This window comes from Sebastes umbrosus, chromosome 9 (assembly GCF_015220745.1).
Source record: "Sebastes umbrosus isolate fSebUmb1 chromosome 9, fSebUmb1.pri, whole genome shotgun sequence".
Taxonomy (NCBI): Eukaryota; Metazoa; Chordata; class Actinopteri; order Perciformes; family Sebastidae; genus Sebastes; species Sebastes umbrosus.
In genome coordinates, this window is record NC_051277.1 from 15,941,686 (window position 1) to 15,967,943 (window position 26,258).

Sequence of the window (26,258 nt, forward strand, 5' to 3'; positions counted from 1 at the left end):
AAATGAAATCGTAAATGTGCAATAAGACTAAATAATGACAAAATCAAACAAAGAATTTCTGCATGGCCTTTCAATTGTCACACATCATGTTTTAGGGAAAATTAACACCCAGACAAAAATAATCACACAATTAATTGTCTAGCTGCAGACTTGCAGAGCAACAACTGTAAAACAGTGTCAAATTGTAAACTTGCAAACTTAGTTTTCTTTGTTGCTTTGTTTTAACACATGTAGAGATGAATATGATATCTACCAAGCGTATGACATAACTGTGAACCATGAGTCACTGACCTGATGCTTATAGGGACACAGGGATGCATCATGTATTATTTACAGCAACATCACACACACACACACACACATATTATTTTCCGTCTACTGTGTTACTTCCGGTGTCATATTGTTCTGTAACACAAACAGCGGCGCAGTGAAACAAACACACTGACACTACACACTGAATGTCAGTGATGATAAATTACCCTGCTTGTTTTTTCTCACCCATTCACTTTTTCGTTTTTTTTATCTAGCGGATAATTGAAGCTGTTCATCTTTCCTCTGTCCTTCCTTCACACTGCAACAGATATTTATTTCTCAGAGGTCACAAACCAAACTCAGAGGTGTAGATTTACTTGGCGACGCGCAACACGTTCTCATCCCAACTTGTCACTTATTGTTTGTAATCTTTTTGTACATTTTCAATTTTATTTGTTAATTTAGTTTTATTGTGCCCATTTTTCACTAATGGGCAATCACCATTATAATTTCCTAGGTTAAAATAGGTTGTTTTATCCGACCATCTGTCCAAAAGACATTCAGTTAATCAGTTTACACAACACGTTCTCATCTCATCATCATCGCAGTAAACACATGCTTAATGTTGTGAATTAAACAAAAACACTTGCTTAGGTTTAGGCAACAAAACCACTTAGTTAGGTTTAGGAAAAAACAACATGGTTGGGCTTAAAATTACTAAAATTTTACAGTGAAAATGTGACTTAACGAACGATCAGCTGATTGTAAAGTGAAAGTGAAACGTAACGCACGGGACATAAACAGCGGTCTCTTGGCTGAAAGTCTTGTATTTGTTTGAACCATCCACCTCCCCTCCAGACTGCCCTGTGTGTCACCACAGCACTTTCCCAGAGTGTTTACATTGTAGTTAATGGAAAGCCCAGTGCATCTCCTGCCGCCGCAAAAAGGTGCCATGTGCAGTGTCATCACACACAGACGGCGGGGCCAAAGCGTCTGTATATGACGTCCTGGGAATGAGAACCAGCTGTGTAACGTGGTCCCCTCAGTAATAGCTTGTTCGTTAAGAATTTAAAAAACAAAAACAAAAACAATGTGTGACAATAGAGGATTAGTTATTTTCTGTTCCTCTGCTGCCCCATTTAAAAGTTAAAAAATAGATTTTTTTTTTAGGCATGAAACCGCTCCTGTAGGGTTTAATTAGTGTAATGAACATGTAGATGACTAATTTGTTTTGTTTGCATAACTTCCTTCCCCTCGTGTTTATATCACATGGATACGGTACAGGTTGGTATGGGAATGTAAGCTAAATAAATACAATTGAAATATGAAATTTAGACAAAAACAACATAACAATGTGAAGCAAAAGTGTGTTTTTTGATTTATGTTGCACTTCCTCTTTTGTTTTACTCAGTGGATAACTAGAACTATACTAACTCAACCCGGTCACACGGGAAGGCGCATAAATAGCACGACATTACATTTGTACGCCATGCAACAAAAATAAGGTAACGTCCGCAGTTGGTTTTCTCACTTTTTATTCTGCGTCACAAACTCTTACCGTAGCATATTTATACGGATACGTTGACACTGCAGTCAGTACAGAATGCATGGCATACAAATGACATGCCAATAGCAAGAAAGGCATTGTCATTAGACGCTAAATGCCTTGCTCATTATCCTGTCATTCATACAACTTTTCCTGCAAACGGGCTGCACCAACTACAGTATATGCTCAATAAACAGCTTGTTTACTCTTAATATCCAGTACCTGCTGAAAAGAGAACATTATTGATTTGAATTCAAACTCACTGAGATTTCAGTTCATCGTACAGCGTGTGGTGTAAAATGCTACTTTGGCAACATCTACAGTTTCCTCTATATGAGTCCCTTTACAGCTGTCACATTAATTTAGTTCAAGTGATGTGCGTCACTGCTGTCATAACTGTGCATACAGGCCTGACCATATAGTCAGAGCTAAGTAGCTATCTATATTCATCATCTGAATTTCTCTCATTGGCTCCAGCGTTACAAAGGCCCGTAGGCAAGCACAGGGCTGAGCTGTCTACGGAGATAAATTGCACGGAAAATGTTGTTTATCTTTGAAGAACTGAGCAGAGAATTTGCCTGCAAAATATTATGCAAATTAAGTATCTTTATTTATACAGTATATTGATTTATTATTTAATGAAATGCTCCAACGTGGGTTTAATTTGCAACACTGAAAGATCAAACACTGACAGAGGATCTCAAATGACGGGCAGATTTAAAAAAAAAAAAAATGGAAGCGGATGCTTGCTGTGAAAATCCGCAAAGAAATATGAGATATGAGGTTGTAATATCACAATTCCATCATTACGCACTAACACACACACACATGCTTCGGGCATGGGATTAGCCAGAAACACGTTTTCATGTTGCCATGTGCCTAATGAAGCTCTTTTGCTGTCCTAATTGGCCCTTTTGGTGCACTTCTTTTGATGTGCAGGGTTGAGAGAGAAGGGTGGAAACTGCAAAGCCTATTAAAGAAACAGGGCTCCTTCTCCTCTCAGCTCTTTAGCCGTGCAGTAGACGGAAACATTAAACCAAACAGAGAAGACCCGCAGACACTCACTCATGCACAAACCCACATATATTTACATATATTCTGCCGGCCCCCCAAACTAAAACTCTACATGAAAGCAGTTGGAGTGATCTTAGAGTTGGACAAGGCTATCTTCTGGGCAAAAACATAGAACACAAAGAGATGTGAGGGTTCGAGAGAGCGAACGAGACAGATGGAGAGACAGAATAGCCTGAGATAAACTGCAAAGGCAGACGAATAGCCATAGATCAAGAAGAGAGAGGCTCGGGAACCCGAAGAGAAAAACTTGAAGGGAGGAACACATAAAAGACAAAATGAGGAGGTGAAATGAGGTGAGAGCGAGCAAGACAAAGAGAGAGAGGGTGAAAATTCACTTGACAGAGCGAGAGAGTGCAGAGAAATGAAAGCAGAGGCAAAAACAAATGGAGCGAACAGACAGCGAGATGAATGTGTCGGCAAGGTGCAGGTTTTGTAGTTTATAACATACACGCTGGGACATATTTCATAGGAGCAGAGTAGTTTGTGTACCTTGACAGTGGATGTATTTCTTTTCAGATACATATAGATGAATTCCTTAACACCAACCCATGGCCTTATAGGAGCTGGTCCAGACACTGACTAATCTCTCTGCCTCTAGCCTCTCTAGTGGGAAAGCTATGACTTTATGTAGGCCACGGCATCGGTTTGGCTTCATTTAGTAAAAACAAAAACAACTGCTTCAGTTTGTGAAGCTACTCTCTTGAATTCATTTCAGTCAATTCATCACTATAAAAGGCTCCGAATAGGACTGTAAAGGGACGGCATTTGTTTATAGCTTTTATACCAAAGCACTACAGAGTGCTTAGCATTCACCATGCATGGCACAGGCGTGGATATGGAGCGCAACTGGGATTTAGTGTCTTGCTCAAGGATACTTTGAATCAACAACTTTGCCATTAAGAGCCAACCTGCTCTACCTCCAGAGCCACTTGAGGTCACCGAGGTCCAGACCTCAGTATTCTTTACGAGGTGCATAAAATAAAAGTCATGAAATAATTACCCTAAAACAACTTTACATTGGTGCAGCAAAGATTTGCTCATCTGATCACTGTCTTTGCTTGTGGGTGGGGGCAGAAGTGGACATAGTCAACGTGACATCACCCATTGGTTTGTGGACTGCCGTTTTGAAGCCTTGAGTTTTGGCATTTTGGCCGTTTTATTTTTTTGCAACCAGAGAACGAGATATATATATCACGAGAGGGTGGAGCTAAGTACAATCGAATGCTGAATACAACATTGTTAGGCGACCAAAATGTTACTATTAACATTCATGAACTGAAAACACACTGTGAAAGGGTTAAAGTCTATCTGTCAATCACAAGGTAGCCACGCCCCAAAGCATCCCCTGCTTTATGGTCTATTTGACTCTAAATGGGACCATAATTTACTAAATGAACATCATGCTGTATTGAAGAAGACTTGAAACTATAGTGATTGAGACCATAAACTCATGTTTACACAATACAGTCTCACGGCACTTCCTGAAATAGTCACAAAATTTTATCTATTTGATTTGTGTACATAAACACAAATATTCCTTTTTTCGTGATGCTCAACTTTCAACGATGTATTTTTTGTGCTTTTTCCTACAAATGTCCAGCAACATGTGATGCACGAGTCAATTTCTGCTCCAGTCTTTTCAAAATAAAACTACTTGGTTAAGTTTAGGAAAAGATCGACTTGATGAGGCTTAGGCAACAAAACTACTTAGTTGGATTTAGGAAAAGATCATAGTCTGGGTTAAAATAACTCCAGAAGTGCCGTAACTATAATACTGAAATCATGTGACAAATAAATCAACGCTTACCTCTGGTTTCACACGGGACACAAACGCTAATCTCCTAGGTGAAAGTCCGGTGTTTTTTGACCCATCCATCCAACACGACCTCCTCCCTATGCAGCGTTCACCGCTCTTTATACTTCCCGGTTCACTACATGGATTACATACGAATTGATTTCATGCTGATCATTTCGGGAAAAAAAAGAAAATCCGTGTCTATGTACACAAATCAATACATTAAATTTTGTGACTATTTAATGAACTGCTGTGCAACTGGGCTGGTTTACAATGTTTACTGAGGTAATAAATCTAGTGAGAAGTAGGGTCATTTTCTCATAGACTTCTATACAATCAGACTTCTTTTTGCAACCAGAGGAGTCGCCCCCTGCTGGCTATTAGAAAGAATGCAAGTTTAAGGCACTTCCACATTGGCTTCACTTTTCAGATCCGGAGGTAGCCGCCTGAATGGGTGATGAAGTGGATGATCTTGTCGTTACTACAAAGACTTTACTCAACACTGTGGTTCTTTGATTATGTCAACAACTTGAGGAAGCTGGACAGGAAGCTGAATCCATGAGAAGCGTGATACAGGTAACTAGAGAGTTTTACTGGTGGACTGCCGGTAGTTCAATACCATTCATCCACCTGACTCCTGTGCAGTCGCGCTATGTGAAACAGTGGCCATCCATCATGATGCTAGTTAGTTTCACTTGAGTGAATTAACTAGCCAGCCAACGTTAATTCCATCCATCAAATGATGGACTGATAAACCTTTTCTTTTAATTCAGTTTGTGTTGAAATTCATGTTAAAATGAGGTACCGCTGTATATTTTTATTTTCACTGCAAGATTATCCAGCAAAGGCCGGTAACATTTGCATAAATATCAATTGACGCAGTGTTTACATTCTTCACTGAGACAGATGAAAATGAAAAGACTCCATAATCAAAGCACGGCTTCGGGAAAGGAAGAGATACAGCACAAGATGAGGAGACGGAGAGAAAAAGAAAGACCCACTGTGCCCAGGATATAATTAGCATGATGTCCCTGTGCTGTTCAACACAAACAAAAACTGACCTCATCCAATTCAAACAATGTCATTACCACACACATGTTCTTGGGTAATTACAGTGGGACCTATAGGCTCAATTTAACAACAACAAAAACACCTCCTGTAATATAATTATTGTGTAACAATACATGTGATGATGTATTGTCAACAAATCAACATTCATGTAGGCTAATTCATGTCATTTCAGTCAGTCTAAATAGAAACCTGACAAAACACTGCCCTCTCCATAGGTACTGCTATTCCTCTCATATTAAACATTATCAATTTTCAGATTTTTCGTGATCATTTTAGCCTCGTCTGTATTTCCAGATTGTTGTGTGGATCATCCGTTGCACCATTTAACCAGATTCTCGTATATTACTGCTTGACAGATCATTTATGCAACTGCCCACTGACATGGTTTTAAAAGCTATTATTATCCAATTTTTGCAGTCCAAACATCTTAAAATGCCTATATTTACACATCGGCATGACTGAAATACCCCATTTTAGAAATATCGACATCCAAAACCTGAGCTTGTCAAGATTTGGACCTCGGTATTTCTAAAACCCTGCGTACGGCCCTGGCCAGAGGATGAAATCCAAGGTCTACGCTGCATACCGTCATTCTGAAACAAACGTTCTCAACATTTTTGACCCGTGCCCCCTTAGAATAAAGCATCGTCTACTAAGGACCCCTTGTCATAGCTTTAATACCAGCCCGGTCTCTCCAAATGCTGTATGAATGACACGGTAATTTGTAAGTCATTTTGTATGCAATAACAGCGCCTTTGTTGCTTTTGGCATGTCATGTATACACCATGTAGTCTGTACTGACTGCAATGCAAACCCATCCGCGTGATATATGCTACGCTCAGAGCTAGTGATGTAGAGGTGGATGGGTCCAACAAACACAGGACTTTCAAGAAGACTGGTGTTCATGTCCCAAAGTCTTGTCGAGTCATTTTGAAGTTACGTTAGACGTGTTTTCCGTACTTACTTCCGTATGTATTTTACTTAGTTTAGGTAGCTATTTTAAGCCCAAAAGTGATGTTTTTCCTAAACGTAACTAAGTGGTTTTGTTGCCTAAACTGCGTCCGTTACCATAGTTTTGTTGCCTAAACATAACCAAGACCATTTCACGGTAACAATGTGGGGTTAAATGACATGCAAAAAGCCTAAAATGCGTTATCGTAACACGCAGGATGTCCTTAAAATGCCGTGCTCTTTATACAGTATGCCTCCCATGAGATCAGGTTCTTAATACAATGTGTATCATCCCATAGTGATATTCCCTTGTCATGTGCTGTCAATTTTTTTTCTTTGCGTACCGGGAGGATATCGACTCACTCCGAGTCAGGATTTGTAAGGGTAAAGCCCAACTGAAGTCACGTCACAATGCAAGTCTTTTTGATTTTGTCTGGTCACATCTGAAGTCATCAGATTCATGAGATTATCCCGCCTCTGCCTGGCAAAAGGTCTGTATTATATTAGACTGTATTTTCTATATGTTTTTTTTTTTTAACCTGAAAAGTTCTGCAATTTCAGCAAGTTAACTTTTTTCTCAGCTGGCCGTTGCCTCGCATTGGGTGGTGATCAAGGATGGGCCAACCTTCCATGCAAAATGAATCCTGCCCTGCTTTCATTAGGACACTTTTTATAACACAGCAGCAGATGGTGAAACACACACACACACACACACACACACACACACACGCACACACACACACACACGCACACATTCACTAACACTCACACTGCAGCCCCCTGAGGAGCAGCCTCACCTCCTCTCCTCAACTTTTCTCAATTTTTCACTCCCACTTTTACTCATAATGGCCTCTTCCTCATATCCTAAAAAAACAAACTTCAAAGCGTATTTAGAGGTTACCCTAACTAGAGTAGAGCTTTTCCCGCGTAAAGTGGGCTAAAAATACATATCCGTTGCTTTGTAATAATAATAAATGGGTTAGAGGACAACAGAGCTGCCACGTTTTCTCTGTTGTCTCAGTAATCTCTCTATAGGTTTCATATTTTAGGCTCCACCTTGAAGATGTGCCTCAAGTATCTGCTCAGCACAGATCTGAAGTATCCGCTGAGAGCTGTTGCCATGCAATGAGATGAGGCGCAGGTCGGGAATTTAAATAAACAACCCACGCAGGAAGCTATATGTGCCTGTATTTCATAATCATTTATAGGGTCTCTGAAGTGTTTTTAAAGCTATTTCCAATACTATGCGTGGTCTGACTGTATTGTTTGACAGGTATAACACAGAAAAATACAGACAGCTGTGAGAGATTCACAGCCCATAATTTACATCACTTACATCGCCTCCACAGTTTTTGTCACAGCGTCTTTAACACACAGCCTGTTTTACATGATACCATTGGGGATATCTGCATGTGGCAGTGGCGGTGAAACATGATCTGACTCCTGTTTTCTGTCTCTTCAGTCTGTGGGATGCAGCTCTGTGTCTGCTGGTGATAACCATCAGGTTTGAGGTCAACAGACGCGGGACAGACCACGGCCAAAGGCTGACGGATTACACCACACTGATTTACTGTGCACACACACACACACACACACACACACACACACACAAACCGCTGCCACAGCCACCACACAATATACACAAAATGTATGCCCCCCCCCCCTTGCACACTCCTACATTTCAAGAGGGAGTTTTGTCCATAAATATTTTTATGGACAAAGCTCCACACACTTATTTATATCTATGACCACACACACGCATTAGCATGCGTTAAGTGTCAGTGCCAGTTTCCTCCTGTCAAACAGTGACAGGGCAGACAGGAAGCAGGTTGAGTTGGAGAGGGGTTGGACAGGGGTGAATACCATCACCTTTTATAGACATACCCAATGGCACGGCTGCACACACACAAGGACACACACACACACATACACACACACGTATATCCCTAAATCCACAGGACAGATGGCCTGACGATTGCATCATAATTGCCAACTTTACATCGCTGCTCAGTATACAGTACGTTCAGCTCATTCCCATAATGCACTTCTTGTGCAATATTCATGACTCTGAGAGCAAACATGACTCCGTCACTAAGGCACAAACACGCAACATGACAGGTGCTCCTCTCATATGACAGCCCCATGCATGTGAACACACACACACACACACACACATCCAGAAATGTAATCATTTAAAAAAAAAAAAAATAATTCTTACCTTTGAGGTAATTCACCTGCTTGCCTTGTTGCATGGAAAAGGTTCCCATCACAAGACCCATGTTGACTTCTGGCTAGAGACAGGTTGTGTGTGCTTGTGTGTGTGTGTGTGTGTGTGTGTGTGTGTGCGTGCGTGCGTGCGTGCGTGCGTGTGTGTGTGCGCCTGCTTACAATCAAAGTGTGCTAGTGAGTGTGCGTATAGTAGGTGTATGTGTGTTGTAATCAAGTTAGTCCATCAGCCAGCTGTATGTGTAGAAGTAAGTACAGATATCACTTCTCATGCTGCCTCACACCCACGCTGCTCTGCTGCTTCTGCTCCAGGGTATGTGCGAGTGTCTGTGAGTGACTGAGTGAGTGGGTGAGAAAGAGAGAGAGAGAGAAAGAGAGAGAGAGAGAGAGAGAGTATGTGTGTCTGTGTGTGTGAGAGAGAGAGAGAGTGTGTGAATGAAATAGCGGGCGCACTCTGAAGCTACCTTTGTCTACGCTGTCACCGAAGCTGCCTATTTACATCCTCTCTATCTCTCTCTCTCTACCATGCAGACCCTCCCTCCTCTTCCTTTCTCTCTCTTCCTCTGTGTCTCTCTCTCTCTCTCTCTCTGTGTGTCCCCCGCCACCAAACTGTCATTCCATCAATTCCTCTGTGTCTCTTTATGTATCTGCCTCTCTCTCTGTCTCTGCTTCTCCCCGCTCCCTCTTCCCCTACTATTCGTCTCAGTCGCTCTCTTTGTCTGTCTGGTGGGGAAAGAGGGATTGCACACTGTTGCACAGGAAAAGACAGAGACAGAGAGGAGAGGGAAAGGGGGGGTAGGACAAGACTCAAGGGAGAGAGGGAAGGAATGAGAAAATTACGAGGAGGAAGAGCAGAAAAGGGAAGGAGAAGAGGAGGAAGAGACAGAGACAAATTAGGAGGATTCACAAATGGGCGGGGGAGGGTGGGAGGGAAGGTGGGGGTGGGGGGTGAAAAAGAGAGATAGAGAGGGATGAAGAGTGCAAGAGGTGAGGGGAGATAAGGGAGGGCTAGACTGATCCATCCCGCTTTGCTATTCAGCAGGCAAACGGTCTGACTGTGGGGAGTGTATTTGCTGCTTTATCTCTACATGCACCAGTCTGACAGGTGGTGTGTGTCTGCATGTGTGTCTGCATATGTGTGTGTGTGTGTGAGTAATTATTCCGCTAGCGGGTGGGTCACGTACAAAGCCTTGTACATCTGACACCGCTACATTTGCAGAAACACCGCCTCGCATATGTCACGCTACGCTGCACCAGACATGTTTTGGCTCTCGATGTCTGCTGATGAATCCATCACGCAGATACACAACGAGGCCACGCACACCCTCTCCAATGACAATACGAGCAGGGGAATGACGCCGGTCCACCACGAAGACAGTCCACCTCACACATGTACTCCCCTGTCAGTCACGCTTAACCCCTCGCTGCCTTCCATGTAACACCCTGCACCGACGGCATCGACTGCAGCCCCCTATTGAGATTCCTCACGTGGCTTTAGTTACGAAAACAATTTACGGCCAAGCCATCGCCGTGGCTGAGCTGAGGCCATCAAGGCCAATGATAAAGCCATTAGGCCGTGGCATTCATTAAAAGCTAGTGGCTGCACGCTGAGGATCAATGCAGAGTAACAACAAGAGAGAGTGAAGGAGAGGAAGAAATCTAAGACGAGAAGATAGACAAAGAAAGTGAGAAAAAGGAGCACATCAGGGTAATGGTAAGAGACATTTTTGGGGTATGCAAGAGCCCCGACACACCTCCTCTTTCTCCTTCTCTAGCTCTGCAGATAGAGGCAGCCTCTAATCAAAATCAAACAATAACAAACACATCATCATTCAGCACAGACGCACACATACAAACACCCACGAGTAAGAGTGGCAATATATCAACAGAGAGAAACAGGTTTTCTTAAATACACACAACAGCGGCGACACGCAGACACGCTGATTAAATGCTGAAAGCTCGGCTGAGCACACAAGATAAGGGAGCGTGATTTGCTGTAGTGATGATGTTTAACTTCAGTGGGGGGGTTACGTACACGACTAGTGGAGAGAAAGCCTCAAACACGTTGGAAATCCTCTGGATAAACCAAAAAAAAACACAGTGGAAAAGATAAAAGAGCAGGCTGTTGTCTTCAGTCTCTGCAAAGTTGTCTAAAAGCAAAAACTTTCGACCTACTGTTTGATGAAGGACATTAATTTTTGAACTTGGGGAATGGAGCTGACCAAAATACAGAACTCTGAGTGGTTATAAGTGGGAGCTCTGCTTACACCATAAAGATTCACTGTTGTAGACACTACATCGGTGAAACGGCAAGGACCCCGGGTAACGCCTCGTTTCCACACAGTTTTGTTTTCTGTCCGTAAATCCGTATAGTATACCATCACGTTCTCATCCCAACTCGTCACATACTGCTGTTTTGTAACACCCCTTGGCGTCGCTTTATTTTCTGCATCAGAACCACTATAGTTACCCTTGGCGTTACTTTAGGTTTAGGCAACAAAACTACTATAGTTAGGTTTAGGAAAGAACAACATAGTTGGGCTTAAACTGGACGTTATGGGACACGAGCGAACAGCTGATTGTAACGTGACGCACGGAACACAAACAGCGGTCTCCTGGATGAAAGTCTTGTGTTAGTTGGACCCTTCCATCTCCCCTCACGTCCGCCTTTAGTGTGTCTTTTCGCTCTTTAATCTACGTCACCACACTCCCGGTGGCACTTTCTCGGAGCATTTACTGTTGCCGCGGATAGGTTTACATTATAGTTAATGGAACGCCCGATACGATTCATACTGGCGCTAAAGGGTGCCGTGTGCGGCAGAACCGAACGCCGTTGGGCCGTGACAAAGCCTCTGTGTTTAACGCCCTGGGAATGAGAACAGGCTGAGTAAATGGATTACAGGCCCCTAGTGTTCAACGCAAGGAAATGCATCTCTTTACGGATGGATTGAAACACCATCGCAGATATGGGAGAGAATTTAATTTTGTCTGTTTTTCGCCCTCCAGTGGAGATGAGTCACATTTGTACATACATGTTCGACAGCATGTTAGTTAACATTGGTAGCATGCTAGCTGTAACATATAGAGTTCATGCATTGTGGTTCATACGTCTTTACACAAAATATTTCACAAAACTGCTAAATATGCCATCGAACTTTTCACATGGAAAAAAATATTATTAATATTAATATATATTACATTCATCAATCAGTTATTAATTTGATAATATGCACACAGTGCATACGGTCTGTCAGTAATATGCCACAAAAGTTCTAATTTTTCAACGTACTCGAGGCAAATTACGAACTAAACAAAAAACAGAAGGAGTAGTTTTGCAAACACATCAAAGATCACAGAAGTTTCCATAGGAATGAATGAAATTCTGGTCGACTCGCATACGTGCACAGAGCTATGTGGAAAAACGAGAAGTAACCCTGGGGATGAAAGAGCATTGGAAACAGACGACATCAGCTTTCTGTGAACATCAGACCAAAAGAGGTCACAACATCAATTGGAAAGGGGTCAAAATCATCGACCAGGAGTCAGTGGACGGGGCGAGAAAGATCAAGGAGGATATTCACATTAAAAGTCAGAGACCGTCAGACAGAGACAACGTCTACAATCCATCCAGCCACCCTGATCTCCATCACAACTTCCTCCTCTGCTCCCTATGGACATGAGTCATAACTCCTACAGTGAGGCCACAACAGTGCCGTTTTTCTTTCTTTGAAGTTTGATTTCCAAAGGGATTTCCTTGAAAGGGCTGTTCTGTTGTTTAATCCCAGGTAAATATTTAATCATCATTCATTTATTATAGAATTTTTTTTTCTCTTCATATATGCGGAATTTTGTCTGTAGACAAATTTCCCATTTTCACATATTCAGCTGACCTGCTGCGAACTGACTAAACTCAAGATTATGTTAGCTTAGCAACTGGAAGTATACTGATCACTCTCTGTTTACCTATAATTAATAAATTACACGTAACCTGGTAGCTTTTTTTAAGAAATTTCAAATAAGTTATTTGCTTATTATCATCTATTTGGAAATAAAGCTTATCAATTAAATTTGCATTCTTTTCCTGGAAATGTATTGAATAAATTACCAGCTACTGGGAAATAGCGGAATATAATTATTAAATAATGTTTATAATTAAGTAATTTTTGATACATTTTGAGGTGAATATTGGGGTAATTTGGCAGTTATTCCAAAGAAATTTAAAATAGGTTATTTGTTAATTATCATCTAATTACCATGAAATTTGCGGACCTGTAAAATGAAATGTTACCAACAATGCGAGTAAAAGAACCTTAGGTTAGTTTATCACATATATCCAGACATCTTCACCAATAATTACTGTAATCATTTCCAAGGATATCCTGCTGTTAAACACACACACACAGACAAAGTAATTGAGGCATTAACGTTTACAGTAAGTGGTTTAAACAAGGAAACCAAAATAGCTTTGCAGATCTGCACTCGCAGTGCAATAACACTGAACAGCAACAGGTTCATCACATTAGGCCGAGCGCCAAACTCTTCCAAGACATTAAGCCTGACATCGTCTGTGCTGCTGCACAGTCCTGTCCGAGGAGCTGTGGATCATTCTGAGTGCCAGCCCACCTCGCTCTCATCATTTATTAACCATTACACAATGGACCTTTTACTAGATTGAGAAGGCTGCCTGGATGAATGGATGGAGAGTTGGGAAAGAAAAGGATGGGGTTAGACAGTGGCGTAGTAAGAAGGGGGGAAAGGTGGAAAGCATTTGACCGCAGAGAAAGAAGGTGTTGACAAGAAGAGGAAATGTGGAGAGCAGGAAGTGAATAATAAATTGGCTGGTCAGTTGCTGCCCGGTCTTATCAGACGAAGGCTGGATGGAAACTGTCATGATGACCACACAGAATAGCAGAGATTAAGGCAATGCAAGGAGAGGATTGGGAGGGAAGGAAAAAGGGAGTGAGACAGGAGGGTAATAACTGTAGGAAGGCAGGAGAAGAGAGAGAGAGACGATGAGAGTGGAGGATTTGGAAGGTAAGATAGATGGCAGGAGGTTAGGGAGTGAAATGGGAGAAGCGAATTAGAGCAGAGAATTGGGAGGACAAAGTTGATGGAGGGGAGATAGGTGAGGAGGGAGAGAGTAGATGGAATGAGGGAGCGAGGGAGTAGAAAATGACAGAAACAAGATGGCAGGACAGAACAGAGGGAGAGATGGAGGACTGAACAAGGAGGGGAAACTGCACCTGGCCACTAACTGGCTCAAACGGGCTCGGTCTCGTCTGAGTAATCAGAACAAACAGATTGATTTACTGGAGTGAGGAGTGGAGGAGACAAGCTCAACCATCCTGACAGACAGAATGAGGTGTAACGCCGCTAAGATCAGCCGCCACATAGACTACAAACTTAGTGTCCGAGATGTGCAACGAGGCCTGACCGCAGACAATGTGCAGAGAGTGAGTTAACACACAGCCATTTTCTCTCTAGAATGACATGGTGCTACAAATCGTGATACATATCGTCATCACTTGAAGGATCATTTCACCCAAATTACAAAAAATAAATTACTTCTATTAGTGTCAAGCCATGCGGCTAGTCTTGGTTTTGTTTATCCACGTTTTCAGAGTCCTGCTGTAAAACCAGTACAATGGAGGTGAATGGAATGGCTTTGTTGTGCTGCTAAAACATTGAAAATGAAAAAAATCAACAGGGCTATTGGGACTATTTCTTCGGTATAGAGCTGAAATGATTAGTTGGTTAATTGGTTAGCCAATCCAAGAAAATTAATCTTCAACAATTTTGATTCACAAACCAATTTAGAGACCTAAACGAGCTAAAAGGTGTGACTGTTGGACCACCAAGAAGCCAGATGGGTTTTCCAGCCATCAAGCTTACTGTTACTCAGGTTTTCCGGTAACACAAAGCTGGCTCACTTTCAATCAGTGTAACCATGGCAACTCACGGCTAACCTCCGAGGCGCTAAATTACAAATCCCACTATGGCCAAGGCTATTAAAATGAAGGCTGGGACACCCTATGGGAGCTATGGGAGCTATGGGGTATGAAGCATGCACAACTGAGTGGTGCAGTGATGACATATTTTTGTAGGCCAACCCAGAAGTTAGCATCGCCCTGGTTACCTCGACAAAAAACAATGGGATTTTCTATTGGATTTTGGATTATTGCAGAAAAAAGATCTGTGGCAAGATATTCTATAATGTGGGATAATTTACCACACTAAATACTCACTAATACATTTTGCAATATTTTGTCACAACTTCTTCTTATTACTTTCTAAAATCCACTTTAGATGTCTTGTACATGCAGACATTTCCAACATGTTATCTTTCAAGTTATTTGGCTTGTTTTAGTCACGGTGGTGGTCGACTTGTTTGGTTTGTCAGACTGGCTTGATGTTGAATGGCTCATGCTGTTAATCGAAAATAAAACATGGTTGTTCTAAAACACATTCAACAAAGAAAATAGGCTTTTACAACAATCAAAAAATAAACTGATAAGCAAACTTTGATCGTCTTTACATTAAACAGTAAACATTAACGGTTGAGAACTGTCTCTTGTCGGCGTCTTCAACCACAAATTGCCCACACCTGACTTTATGAATCGGCTGGAGCACCGTGGGATTTGTAGTCCTATAGTTTTCTATAGTCTACAGAGGTCACCGCTTGGTGGCCATATTATTTTGACCATTTACCCAAACAAAAAACAAAAGTGTCTCTAACATGATATGACAGTGTTGTTTACAGCTTGTCTTTGCTGCCCCTGAGCAAATTTTTTTTTACATATTTTTTTATTTTTCAGATATTTGTGACCAAACATTTAATCAAGTAATAAAGAAAATAATAAGCAGGTTAATTAATAATGAAAATGATCAGCAGACAAATGATGTCTGTAAATGATCTTGAGTAAAAGGTAGATGTGTTGCTGATTAATTTTTTTTGCTGTACTAGGCGTACTTTAGTGCTAATTATAATGCTAACACGCTAAAATAAGATGGTGATTATGCTAAAAATTATACCTGCAAACCATCAGCATGTTATCATTGTCATTATGAGCATGTGAGCATGCTGATGTCAGCAAAGCACTGCTGTGCCTAGGTGCAGCCTCACAGAGCTGCAGGCATGGCAGTAAACTCTTAAGCCCCTCGTTGAATACAATTTTTCAATAAGCACCGTCAACGAAATGCCGTTCACCTTCACCATGGCAGAAATCTCAGAGACAGATGTATCAACACCTGGATAAATTAAACCAAAACGGTGTGTGGCTGCATACAAAAGAGAGAGAAAATCTGCTTTTTCACACAATAATTTGGGGGAGCTGACCTAAACTGATTCAAAACAAGGTGCCCAGTCCTGACAGACTGCTCACTGGTAGCAATGTCAGCCTATATTTGAAAGAACAGAGACCCGCATGGGTGAGTCTGCACTGTTTTGAGCTTTCTCGACAACAGTCTATTTCTCTCCTCAAGGCCCTGTCCACGGCTGCTGTTTTACTGTCCCACATTAAATCTCTCAGGAAGATTCACTGCTGTACGCCGCCCACATACTTTATGTCACCTGTCAAGATGTGAAAAACTCCACTTTGCGGCCTCCGTATAACCCACTCCCTCTGGTCGATACACAGATGACACATTTCGCGGAGCTCTTTAAAAACCCGGTCAGCTTGAGATGAACTTGCACAGAAGATAAACCAGTAAGAAGAAGAATTTTTCAGCTTAGCTTGAAATATTTACTGGGTTTTCTTTGTGCCATAAATGTTTAACAGACAGCATCACCTTGCCTGTGGGTGCTACTGTACTCCAGCCCTGTCACTACTATTCCTGGACGCACACATGTGACACACCAGTGGTGTAAGTTTTCAAAAGTGCAAATGAAAATGCAATTTACATTTTTGTGAACCGCAGCTAAGTCTTATTGGTTTCTGTGTCCTGAATACAAACACCTCCATTGACTCTCCCCCCCCTCAGCAGAGGAGAGTGATGGAGGTGTTAATTGTATGCAGTTAAGGGATTGATTACAGCGCCGGGGGGCGAGAATGGTGTCTCCTCCCCTGAGAGCCTCTTCTATATGAATTATTATGCATTACATTTTGTATTAAACATCCACCGTGTCCCCTATGGCACATTAAAAAGGATGTGACAGCATTTTGGAGCTAAGCAGCAGCACACACAGGTGCAGAGAGGGAAAAGCACACACACTACTATGCACATCAAAGCTTGTGTGTACAAAGATATACACATGTGCTTACTCACATATGTGCAAAGAGTACCATCATGCACACACACCCACACTCTTCTTCCCTGCTCTTTGTTCTCATTTACTCATCCACCCTACTTTCAACCGTTCTCTTCTCTGAATACAAAAGTGCAGCCAAGTCCCCCCGACTCAAAGAGAGGAGGACCTGAAGTGAATATCTAATGAGACAAAAAAAAGAGCAGCTGCTGAATGTTTCATTAAGCACTTATGACGAACACTTCGGATCTGAGTCCTCGTGGCCGACGCTGGTCCACCTCAGTGTCCGTCATCATTCATCAACCATCAACCATCAGAGGAAGAGCTGCTTCATCAGCGAGCACTTTGAGACGCTGAATATTTAATGCTTCATTTGGTTAAGACTCAACTTCACTTTTGTTCTGATCTGCCCTGACAATGATTACAGTAATGGAGAAAAATAAGGAGGAGGAATCTGACGCCCTCTGCTGGGCAGTCTGAGAAAAACTCACAAATAAGAAGGAAAGAGATTTGGTCCAAAATGTATATCAGCTTTGACATTTAAATAAGATATTTTAAATGATAATTAGTGAAGTTAAAGAACCAGTGTGTAACATGTAGGGGGATCTATTGGCAGAAATGGAATATAATATTAATAAGTATGCTTTCTTTAGTTTATAATCACCTGATAATAAGAATCGTTGTGTTTTTGTTACATTAGAACGAGCCGTTTATATCTACATAGGGAGCAGGTCCTCTCCACGGAGTCCGCCATGTTGCACCGCCATCTCATCAACAGTAGCCCAGAACAGACAAACCAAACACTGTTAACTTTTCCTGCTTGGGCCGGAGTTGATAACGTTACTCGCTCCGTCGCCGCCGCTCTCTCTCTCTCTTGCATCACCACTCACTTCCCACATACACACACTGGCTCTGCTCTAAATGGCTCTATAGAGGGACATTTGCATTTTGGCTGCGACCACAGTGGCTCTCCAACATGCTTGGCACATGGGAGAGGCTTCAGTTGGTTGTTGGTCAACTCACCGCTAGATACCACCAGATACTACACACTGGAACTTTAATACCCAGATATTGAGCCACATTTTCCTTCCCTTTTGTAAATGAGCTCTTCCAGTCGAGCAGGTAAACAGACACAAGGAGGAGAAGGATGATTAAGATTGCATATTCCTCTTATTCCCAACACAAGGGTGCCTTGAAGACTGAGAGGAGTCAGCACATTTTAAGTTCTTTGTTTTGTTCCTCTTAAGGGAGTTTGTTTCTGATTACCAAAGAACCTCCGGGGATAAATGTGGAAAACGTTTAAAGGAAGTGTGTAGAAATTAGTGACATCTAGTGGTGAGGTTGCAGATTGAAACCTCTCCTGTGTGCCAAGCGTGTAGGAGAACTACAGTGGCCGTTGCAAAAATGTGAATGGCCCTATCTAGAGCCAGTTGTTGTAAGAGTTGCGTAAGTCATTTGGAGAATAGCAGAGCCAGTGCGTAGAGTGAGTGTGTGTATGTGGGAAGTGAGTGGTGAAGCAAGACAGAGAGTGGCGGCGAATGTGTGAACTAGTGGAGCATAAGACAGAGTTAGTTTAGCTCAGAGAATATCAAATGAATGTTCAGTGGAAGATGCAGTTTGTGTAGAAATAAAGGCTGCAAGATCATCAAGACAAGATCATCAAAACAGAGGTTTCCTGTGTCTTGTTTCCCGGTGGCCCAGTGGGTTGACGAGGGTTAACGCCGGAGTGAGTAACGTTATCGACTCCGGCCTATGCAGGAAAAGTTAACAGTACTATTTGTCCCTTCTGGGCTACTGTAGAAACATGGCGGACTCTATGAAGATGACCCGCTCTGTATGTAGATATAAACGGGTCATTCTAAAGCAACAAAAACACAACCATTCTTATTTCCAGGTGATTATACACTAAAGAAAACATACTTATTAATATTGTATTCCATTTCTGCCAATAGATCCCCCAAAATGTTACACACTGTTCCTTTAAGTAGATTTCAATTTTTTTTTACAACATTTTTGCTTCATGAAATAGTGTGAGGTGGTAAAACAGACAATGGGGATGCATTACAGGCCATGAGCTGTATTTAAACTAATATCAGGTAGCTGGAGGCTTCCTTGCCTTTCTCTGGCTGAAGAAAAGAAGAAATTAATTTGTATTTTCGGTGGTTTGCCAAAGACGGTTTTGTTTGCTAATAGCTGCCCTCAGGTGCCAGCCCATTTGCCCTCCAGACCACCACACTGCACACTGCTCTGCATCCAAGCAGGTTGGATTTGTATGCAGGCAGGCTCCCGAGGGCAGGCTGCATGGATAGGATAAGTGACATCATGCAGGTTGTTTACAGCCTGGCATGGCTTGACAGGATGTTTACAGGGTTTTCAGAGATGACAGGAAGCTGAGGAGACATTTAGGGCCAAGGCAGAGCAGAAAGTGACAGACAGTCAGAGATGAACGAAGAGGAAAACCAAAGTGATGAGAGGGATTTGGTCTAATCAGCCTGGAGCTAGAGGAAGTGAGCAGAGCTTAAAGGAGGTCTGGAAACTCTGCCTGAGATTTCTGTGAAGCAAACAAATCACATTCAGCTATGTGGGTGTGTTTTAAGATTATTTACTGATATTTTTAGCTTTAATACATAGTTTGTACTAGAGACTGACGGGAAACACACAAGATAAATGGCTCTAGCTACAATGAAACAGGGAGCTAAATTATAATGTAGTGTCTAAGAAGAACAACCCGATTAATTTTCAACATGATTGTTGAAATAGAAATTTAGGATAAAAGAAAAACAAAAATGTCAAATTACTGCCAACAAATCAGTAGAACCTTTCACATTACACAACCTATTTAAAGTAAAAAATAGACAACATTTTACACTAACACTACCATATTAATGCTAATAAGTCTTATATGTCTTATACATTTTTATATTGTCCATTAAATTATTTTTCAAAATTTGTGTGCTGCACATTTTAGGTTCCTTACTATTTAAAAGTGTTCCATAATTCACCCCTTTAACTGAAATACAATGTTTTTTTGTTATTTTTTCATTAGTCCTGACCCCTTTCTTCTCCAGCATGTGCAGATTCCTCTGAAATCATATTGACTTCACTTACATTTGGATTAATTAGTCATTTGTTTTTAACCATATACATGATCTTTGCTGTTTTAAAATAAGTCTGAGTTTCAGAGACTTTAATTAACAGTGGGTACTTTGGCAAACATCATATTTGTGCTCTGAATTTCAAAGGGGAAACCCGATTAGTAAGACCAGAATCAAGCACAGATCTTTGATGTTTTGTGAGCTAACCCATCAGGTTAGTATATATGTTTTTCTGTCTGTTATCCTGTATTTTCTCAGTCCTACCAGCAGAGGTCAATGCTGCTCTGATAGTCATTCTACACAATAAATCCTGTGAGTATACCTATATTTGCATCGTCTTTCAGTACACTGAATACACAAAACATCAGTATTTTCTCAGTATTTTTCATGCAGCTCTTGTTGCTACTGAGAAAAGAGAATTCATTACTGTGACTCTTGAATTGTCATAAAATGCTGTTGACTGGTAAAGGTCATCTGAAAAAGAGTCTGTAAGTTATAGTGACGTGTAGAAAAGGCAGCCAGGCCCGTTGGCTACAGAAAGTCTGGCCCTATTTGCTCTTTGATGTCAGCATCTAACTGAAGATAAACATTTGGAGGCTGTGCTAGTGAGTGGACGGATGGATGGATGGATCACTAACTTCAAATATGCATCCATTCACTTATTTTAGTTATAACTAATCATACATGAATTCTGAAGGGAAGGTTCATATTTGATATTTGGAGTGAACCTGTTGTAGTTTGGCCTTTGTAGAAGTTGATTCTTCATGCTGTGACCTTTGTATTTTAGCTTCCAGCTTCTAAAGAGAGACACATCTGTTCTTTATCAGTAGTAAATACAAGAAACACTTTTTGGAGAAGAGTAAGAGCACGGTCACACATGACGTGAAATTCGCATCTTCGCATCACATGGAGTAGGGCTGGGCGATATGGCCAAAATCTTCTATCCCGATATGCGTCATTTCATATCTCGATAACAATATATATCACGATATATCATGTTTTCCAGTAATTCAATAAATAAATAAATGGTAAAGCCTATTTTTGTATACTCCTGTGTGAATTAAATAGGTGAAATATACCTGAGTATTTTTCTCATTTTAAGAACTTGAGAGCAAAATGAACATAACAGTTTGAAGTGAAATTATAAAGACCCTATATCGTGATATATACATTCAAATAGCCCAGCCCTTGCGTGGAGTTCAACTTTGGTGAACTTTGACAAAAAAATAAGTTTTGCTTCAACCAATAGCAAAGAAGTGTGAGTGGTTGACCCTACTTGGCACCGCCTAACTTCAGCACAAATATCGTCTCATTCGCCTGCATTCGTGCATGAGTGACCATGCTCTACATATTATTATGTATTTCAAAGAAAATTTAGAGGAAAGACAAAGGGTTAAAGATGAAGAATAAAGGGTTAAAGGACCACTCCATGAATTTTACACGAGGATCAATTTACTCGTCATGAGAGTAAAAGCCTGTAGGAACGTGGAGCTTGAAAGACTGAGACTGCTTGAAAGACATGGGGGTTTAATAGGGTCTTCTGAAAGATGCTAACAAGTTGCATCATGGGAAGTGTAGGATGTAGGAAAAGTCAGAATATCTTGGCCTCTTCTGTTTCAATTTTGACCATTATTTTGTTTAATCTGTCTGTCACAAGTTCCCAAACTTTATGGAACTGCAAAACTAAATCAATGGAGTATCTCTTTAAAGGAGCAGTGTGTAGGATCTGGCGGCATCTAGCGGTGAGGTTGCAGATTGCAACCACCTGAAGCTTCTCCCGTGTGCCAAGCATGTAGGAGAGCGAAAACGTGAAAATGTGAACACGCGAAAACGTGAGTGTCCCTATCTAGAGCCAGTGTTTGATTTGTCTGTTCTGGGCTACTATAGAAACAGAGGACAGTGTTCAAGCTAGATTAATTAAACCCTTTAATGGAAGCTCCTGCACATCCTCCTCACTCTCATAGACACATTAGTGATGCAGCATTTCTATCATCTGACCTTTATCAACTATCTGGTAAAATGATGCGTAGAACAACAAAATATTCAAACCCTAACCCTATTAGACATCATTAGGCGCCATTAGAAAATCAGGAAACCAAGAAAAACTACATTAGATTAGACTCCATGTACTCCAAATGGCTCCATAACTAACCAGTTTACAACTATCCGGTTTCTGGTGCAGACAGTATCTTCAAGTCATTTAAAATGGACCACAACACTCAGTTATAACATAAGTAAAAGTGAAATTTACTCAATTTCACATGCTCACTATTTGCTATTAAATTACAATTACACATCATGCCCAATTAAAACACCAACATCCAAAATAAAAAATGCACTGGGTAGTAAACACAATTTATAAAACTACAAAACCATAATGGCCCATTAAGGAGTTGGAATGTGTGTGTGTGTGTGTGTGTGTGTGTGTGTGTGTGTCTAGGCCATTTGCCTTTATGGCTGTTGTCTAATCTGATGTCGTTGTAGCTCTCGCTCCCACCGGAGCTCTGAAAAAGAGCAGATGTAGACCTGTGTGTGCATGTTTTTATTTGTGTACTTCTAACCATCTGTCTGTGTGTGTGTGTGTGTGTGTGTGTGTATGCGTGTGTGTGTGTGTGTGTGTGTGTGTGTGTTAGTGTGTGTGTCTGGGTGTCTGATATTCTGCAGACCCTGATCTCTTGTTCCTGCAGTTCATTTCCTCGTTGTCTGTGTGGGTGTTTTAATGGCATTAGTGCCACGTGCGTTTTGTACATGTGTGCATGTGTGTGTTCTTAAGTGCTTTTGGGGCAAGTGTGTATTTTATTTCTTAGTGTGTGTGTGTGTGTGTGTGTGTGTGTGTGTATATGAATGTGCGTGTGTGTGATAGAGAAAGACTTTCTCCTCATGTTTACTGCTGCTTCCTTTTTTGAATTTTTCTTCTAAAGAGTAATTTGTTACGCAACCAAAACTCAGCAGGAGCTCCTTCATGACGTGTCTCTGCATGTGTGTGTGTGTGTGTGCGCGCGTGTGTGTGTGTGTGTGTGATACCTTGCGGGCAACTCTACCCAGTGTGACTGAATGTTTGAACCATCCTCAACCATGTGTATGAATGTGTGTGTGTGCATCTAAGTATGTGTGTGTGCACCCAACGTATGTGTGTGACTGACTTCTCTGATGTTTCCCATCCCTCCAGACAAAATGTCAATTGGCTCAAAGAGCATTATACTGTAAGTGTGTGTGTGTGTTTGCGTGTGTATACGTGTGTGTGTGTGCCTCCAGGCTGCTGCTGTGCAGTTTCTGAAGCTTTGTGTGTATTTCCCTGCAGTGCTTCAACAATAAAGCTCCAGAATGAGATTTCAAAAAAGAAAAACTCAAATGCACAGGACCCTTACATATAGGCACCGAAGCATGGCTGCACACCAAATAACGACTAATGAATCACAATAGTAAAACCCCCCCCTTCCTCTCAGCATAGTGTGTACGGCTCCTCTCCCCCCGTTGCCACACCGACACGTTTTATTACTCACATTCATCACAAGCGCACACACACTGTGCCCTATATCAACTTTATCTCTCCTCTCTATTAGCTGCTTACTCCCTTCATCTCTGTCTCCTTCGGTCCTCTCTCTGGAGAACACAACGAACAGAACGAGGTCAATTGCAGGCAGCAGCAGAAACGGAGGGGAGTAAAGGAAAGAGTTGTACGAGCTGAAGATGAAAGATGAGGTGGACTTTCACTTCTGCTTTTGTGACATTGATGTAAATTTGTGGCCTTGCCTGCAACAATATAACCCCTCACAACACACCTGGGACTACTTTCAGTGCGTGCAACTTATATGAATTCATGTACAAGAACTTACACACATAAACTTTGCACAAATACAAATCAATAAAGACAAGCATTTACTTACCTTTAATGAGAGTCCCAGTGACCAGTTTGTGCAGCGACAAAGCAAACTTGACAAATCCCTGTTTGCAGCGCTTGGCACACCCTGCCATCCTGACAGCGAACCTGGGACACGGCGGGCTGAGCAGGGCCAGAGCAGGACAGGGGTGTCCAGGTCCAAAGCAGAACTCTCAGGTCAAAGTGGCAATCAATACAACTTCTTCTGGTGGCGTGGGTGAATCCAACAGAGTGAAAGTGGCAGGGTAAGAGAGTACGCTCCTCTTACTGCGTCGCTTTTCGTCCTGCTGAGCTGGAGGGAGAAAAAAAAAAGAAACGGTGATCTCCCCCTGCTTTCCCTCCCCCGCTCCTCCTCCTCCGCCTTCTCCATCCCACCTCTGAATGACTCCAAATTAGTGACTGCTTGAGAGCGAGGTGAGCATGTAGAGATGGTGAGTAAGAGAGAGAGAGAGAGAGAGAGAGAGAGGGGAAGTGTGTAAAAGAAATAAACTCTCAGTGTCCAGGTAAGACATCTATAGAGGTGCTCTTACAAGCCAAGTTTCCAAAAAACTTCCTTCCAATCTGCAGGCAGCCTCTGGAATTGAAGTAATGAAGAAATCTCATGAGCTCGTCTTGGTTTTCTCTCTTCTTCTTCTTTTTCTTCTTCTTTTCTTCCCTCCTGCTTATAAAAACTATCCCCTCTTTAAAGTGGGGAAGCAGTAATCCACCTTCAGCACCAGTGACAATGGACAGCTCCCCACAATGCAGAGCAAACACACTGAGCTCGTTCAGTTTCTCCCTCTCTGCAAACAGACACACACACACACAGACACACACGCACACACACTCCTCCTTCAACCCCTCCCACAGCCCTTATAACACATACATACTCTCCATCAATTCACAAAATGAGCTGTCTTTTTATGACGATACACTGTATAGTTATACATAATATAGTTCGTCTGGGAAAATTCAAAAATTAATTACAGTATTTTAAAAATGGGACCAATATTGTTAGTAAAAATAATATACTTGTCTGTATAGATATAATTAAGGGAGTCAATGTCTCTTCTGTTTTTAATCTGTGCCCTGTGGTGTCTTTTGATTACTTTTATCTTTAATGTTTATCTTTTTTTAATTACCTATTTTTCAGGGGAAACAATTAAAAAGGGACAGAATATTTGAGACATATTATACAAATATGAGCCAATGGCTGCATAAATAAAATGAAAAATATATATATATCATATTATATCATATACATTTTTACATTTTTTTAATGAGTTGGAATAGTAAGGTAATTAAATATGGGAGAAGTACTCAGATCCTTTACTTAAACATAGCTAAACATTACTTTATTTATAAATAATTGTTTTATTAATTTATTAATTAATTTATTTAACAGGGACAATACATAGGCATTGTTACGCTTAATTAAAGTGCAACCAATGCAATGTATATAGGACTTCTAGCTGTAGCTAATTTGCAGACCTTGTCCCTGGTTAGGCTTTTAAAAAAAATTTAAATACATAATACCATGTCATACATAAAATTACATAATACAACATCGTCCAACACAATCAATTTACATATGTAGTGTATATTCCCAATCAATAATCAGTGATCACAGATCACTGATGTATAGAGACAAGCTGAGGCACCACTTGAAACATGTTGAAATAACTGATGTCTGTAGTTCATCAAGATTGGTTATGAATAACATGTTTGAAACTATGAATTATTCAAATTTTCAGTGATTTACAGGCATACCGAGACTTTCAATGAAAAAGGCAAAAAAATAAGTTAATGATAAAAAAATGTTTACATGTAAATAGACTGATTATAGTTTTATTTCTTACATTTGGTGTATAAATAGTGAAACAATATTTTTTATAACCTTGAACTTTCTAAAGACCTATAGTATTTTGTGTGATTATGACTAAGGCTTTGTCCATTTATAATAGGAGCTTTGAATATATGTAATAGACTCATAGCTGAGTTTGTGCTGAAACAAGGATACCATGCGAGCGGATTAAGGGCAATTTAAAAAGCAATAACAATTCATCTTATTTGCATATTTTGTCCGTAAAGTTTTAATCTGCAAAGTAACTGTAAGAAAAATGTTGTGGAGTGAAAGGTTGCAC

The 26,258-nt window shown here is 41.1% G+C and overlaps 1 protein-coding gene across 2 annotated transcripts in view; it reads right to left on the reverse strand.

Annotated features, from left to right (window-relative positions):
- Nucleotides 1–24,418, reverse strand: part of LOC119494928 (Kv channel-interacting protein 1) — a 48,813-nt gene extending 24,395 nt beyond the window's left edge. Inside the window, exon 1 of one of the 2 annotated variants that reach the window (XM_037781162.1) lies at nt 24,143–24,418. In XM_037781162.1, coding sequence (XP_037637090.1) covers nt 24,143–24,230 — 88 coding nt within the window. In that variant the 5' untranslated portion in view covers nt 24,231–24,418. Of the gene's footprint in view, nt 1–8,907; nt 9,569–24,142 lie in introns of those variants that run through there. The other variant, XM_037781164.1, reaches the window with a different exon arrangement.
- Between the last annotated feature and the right edge of the window lie 1,840 nt (nt 24,419–26,258).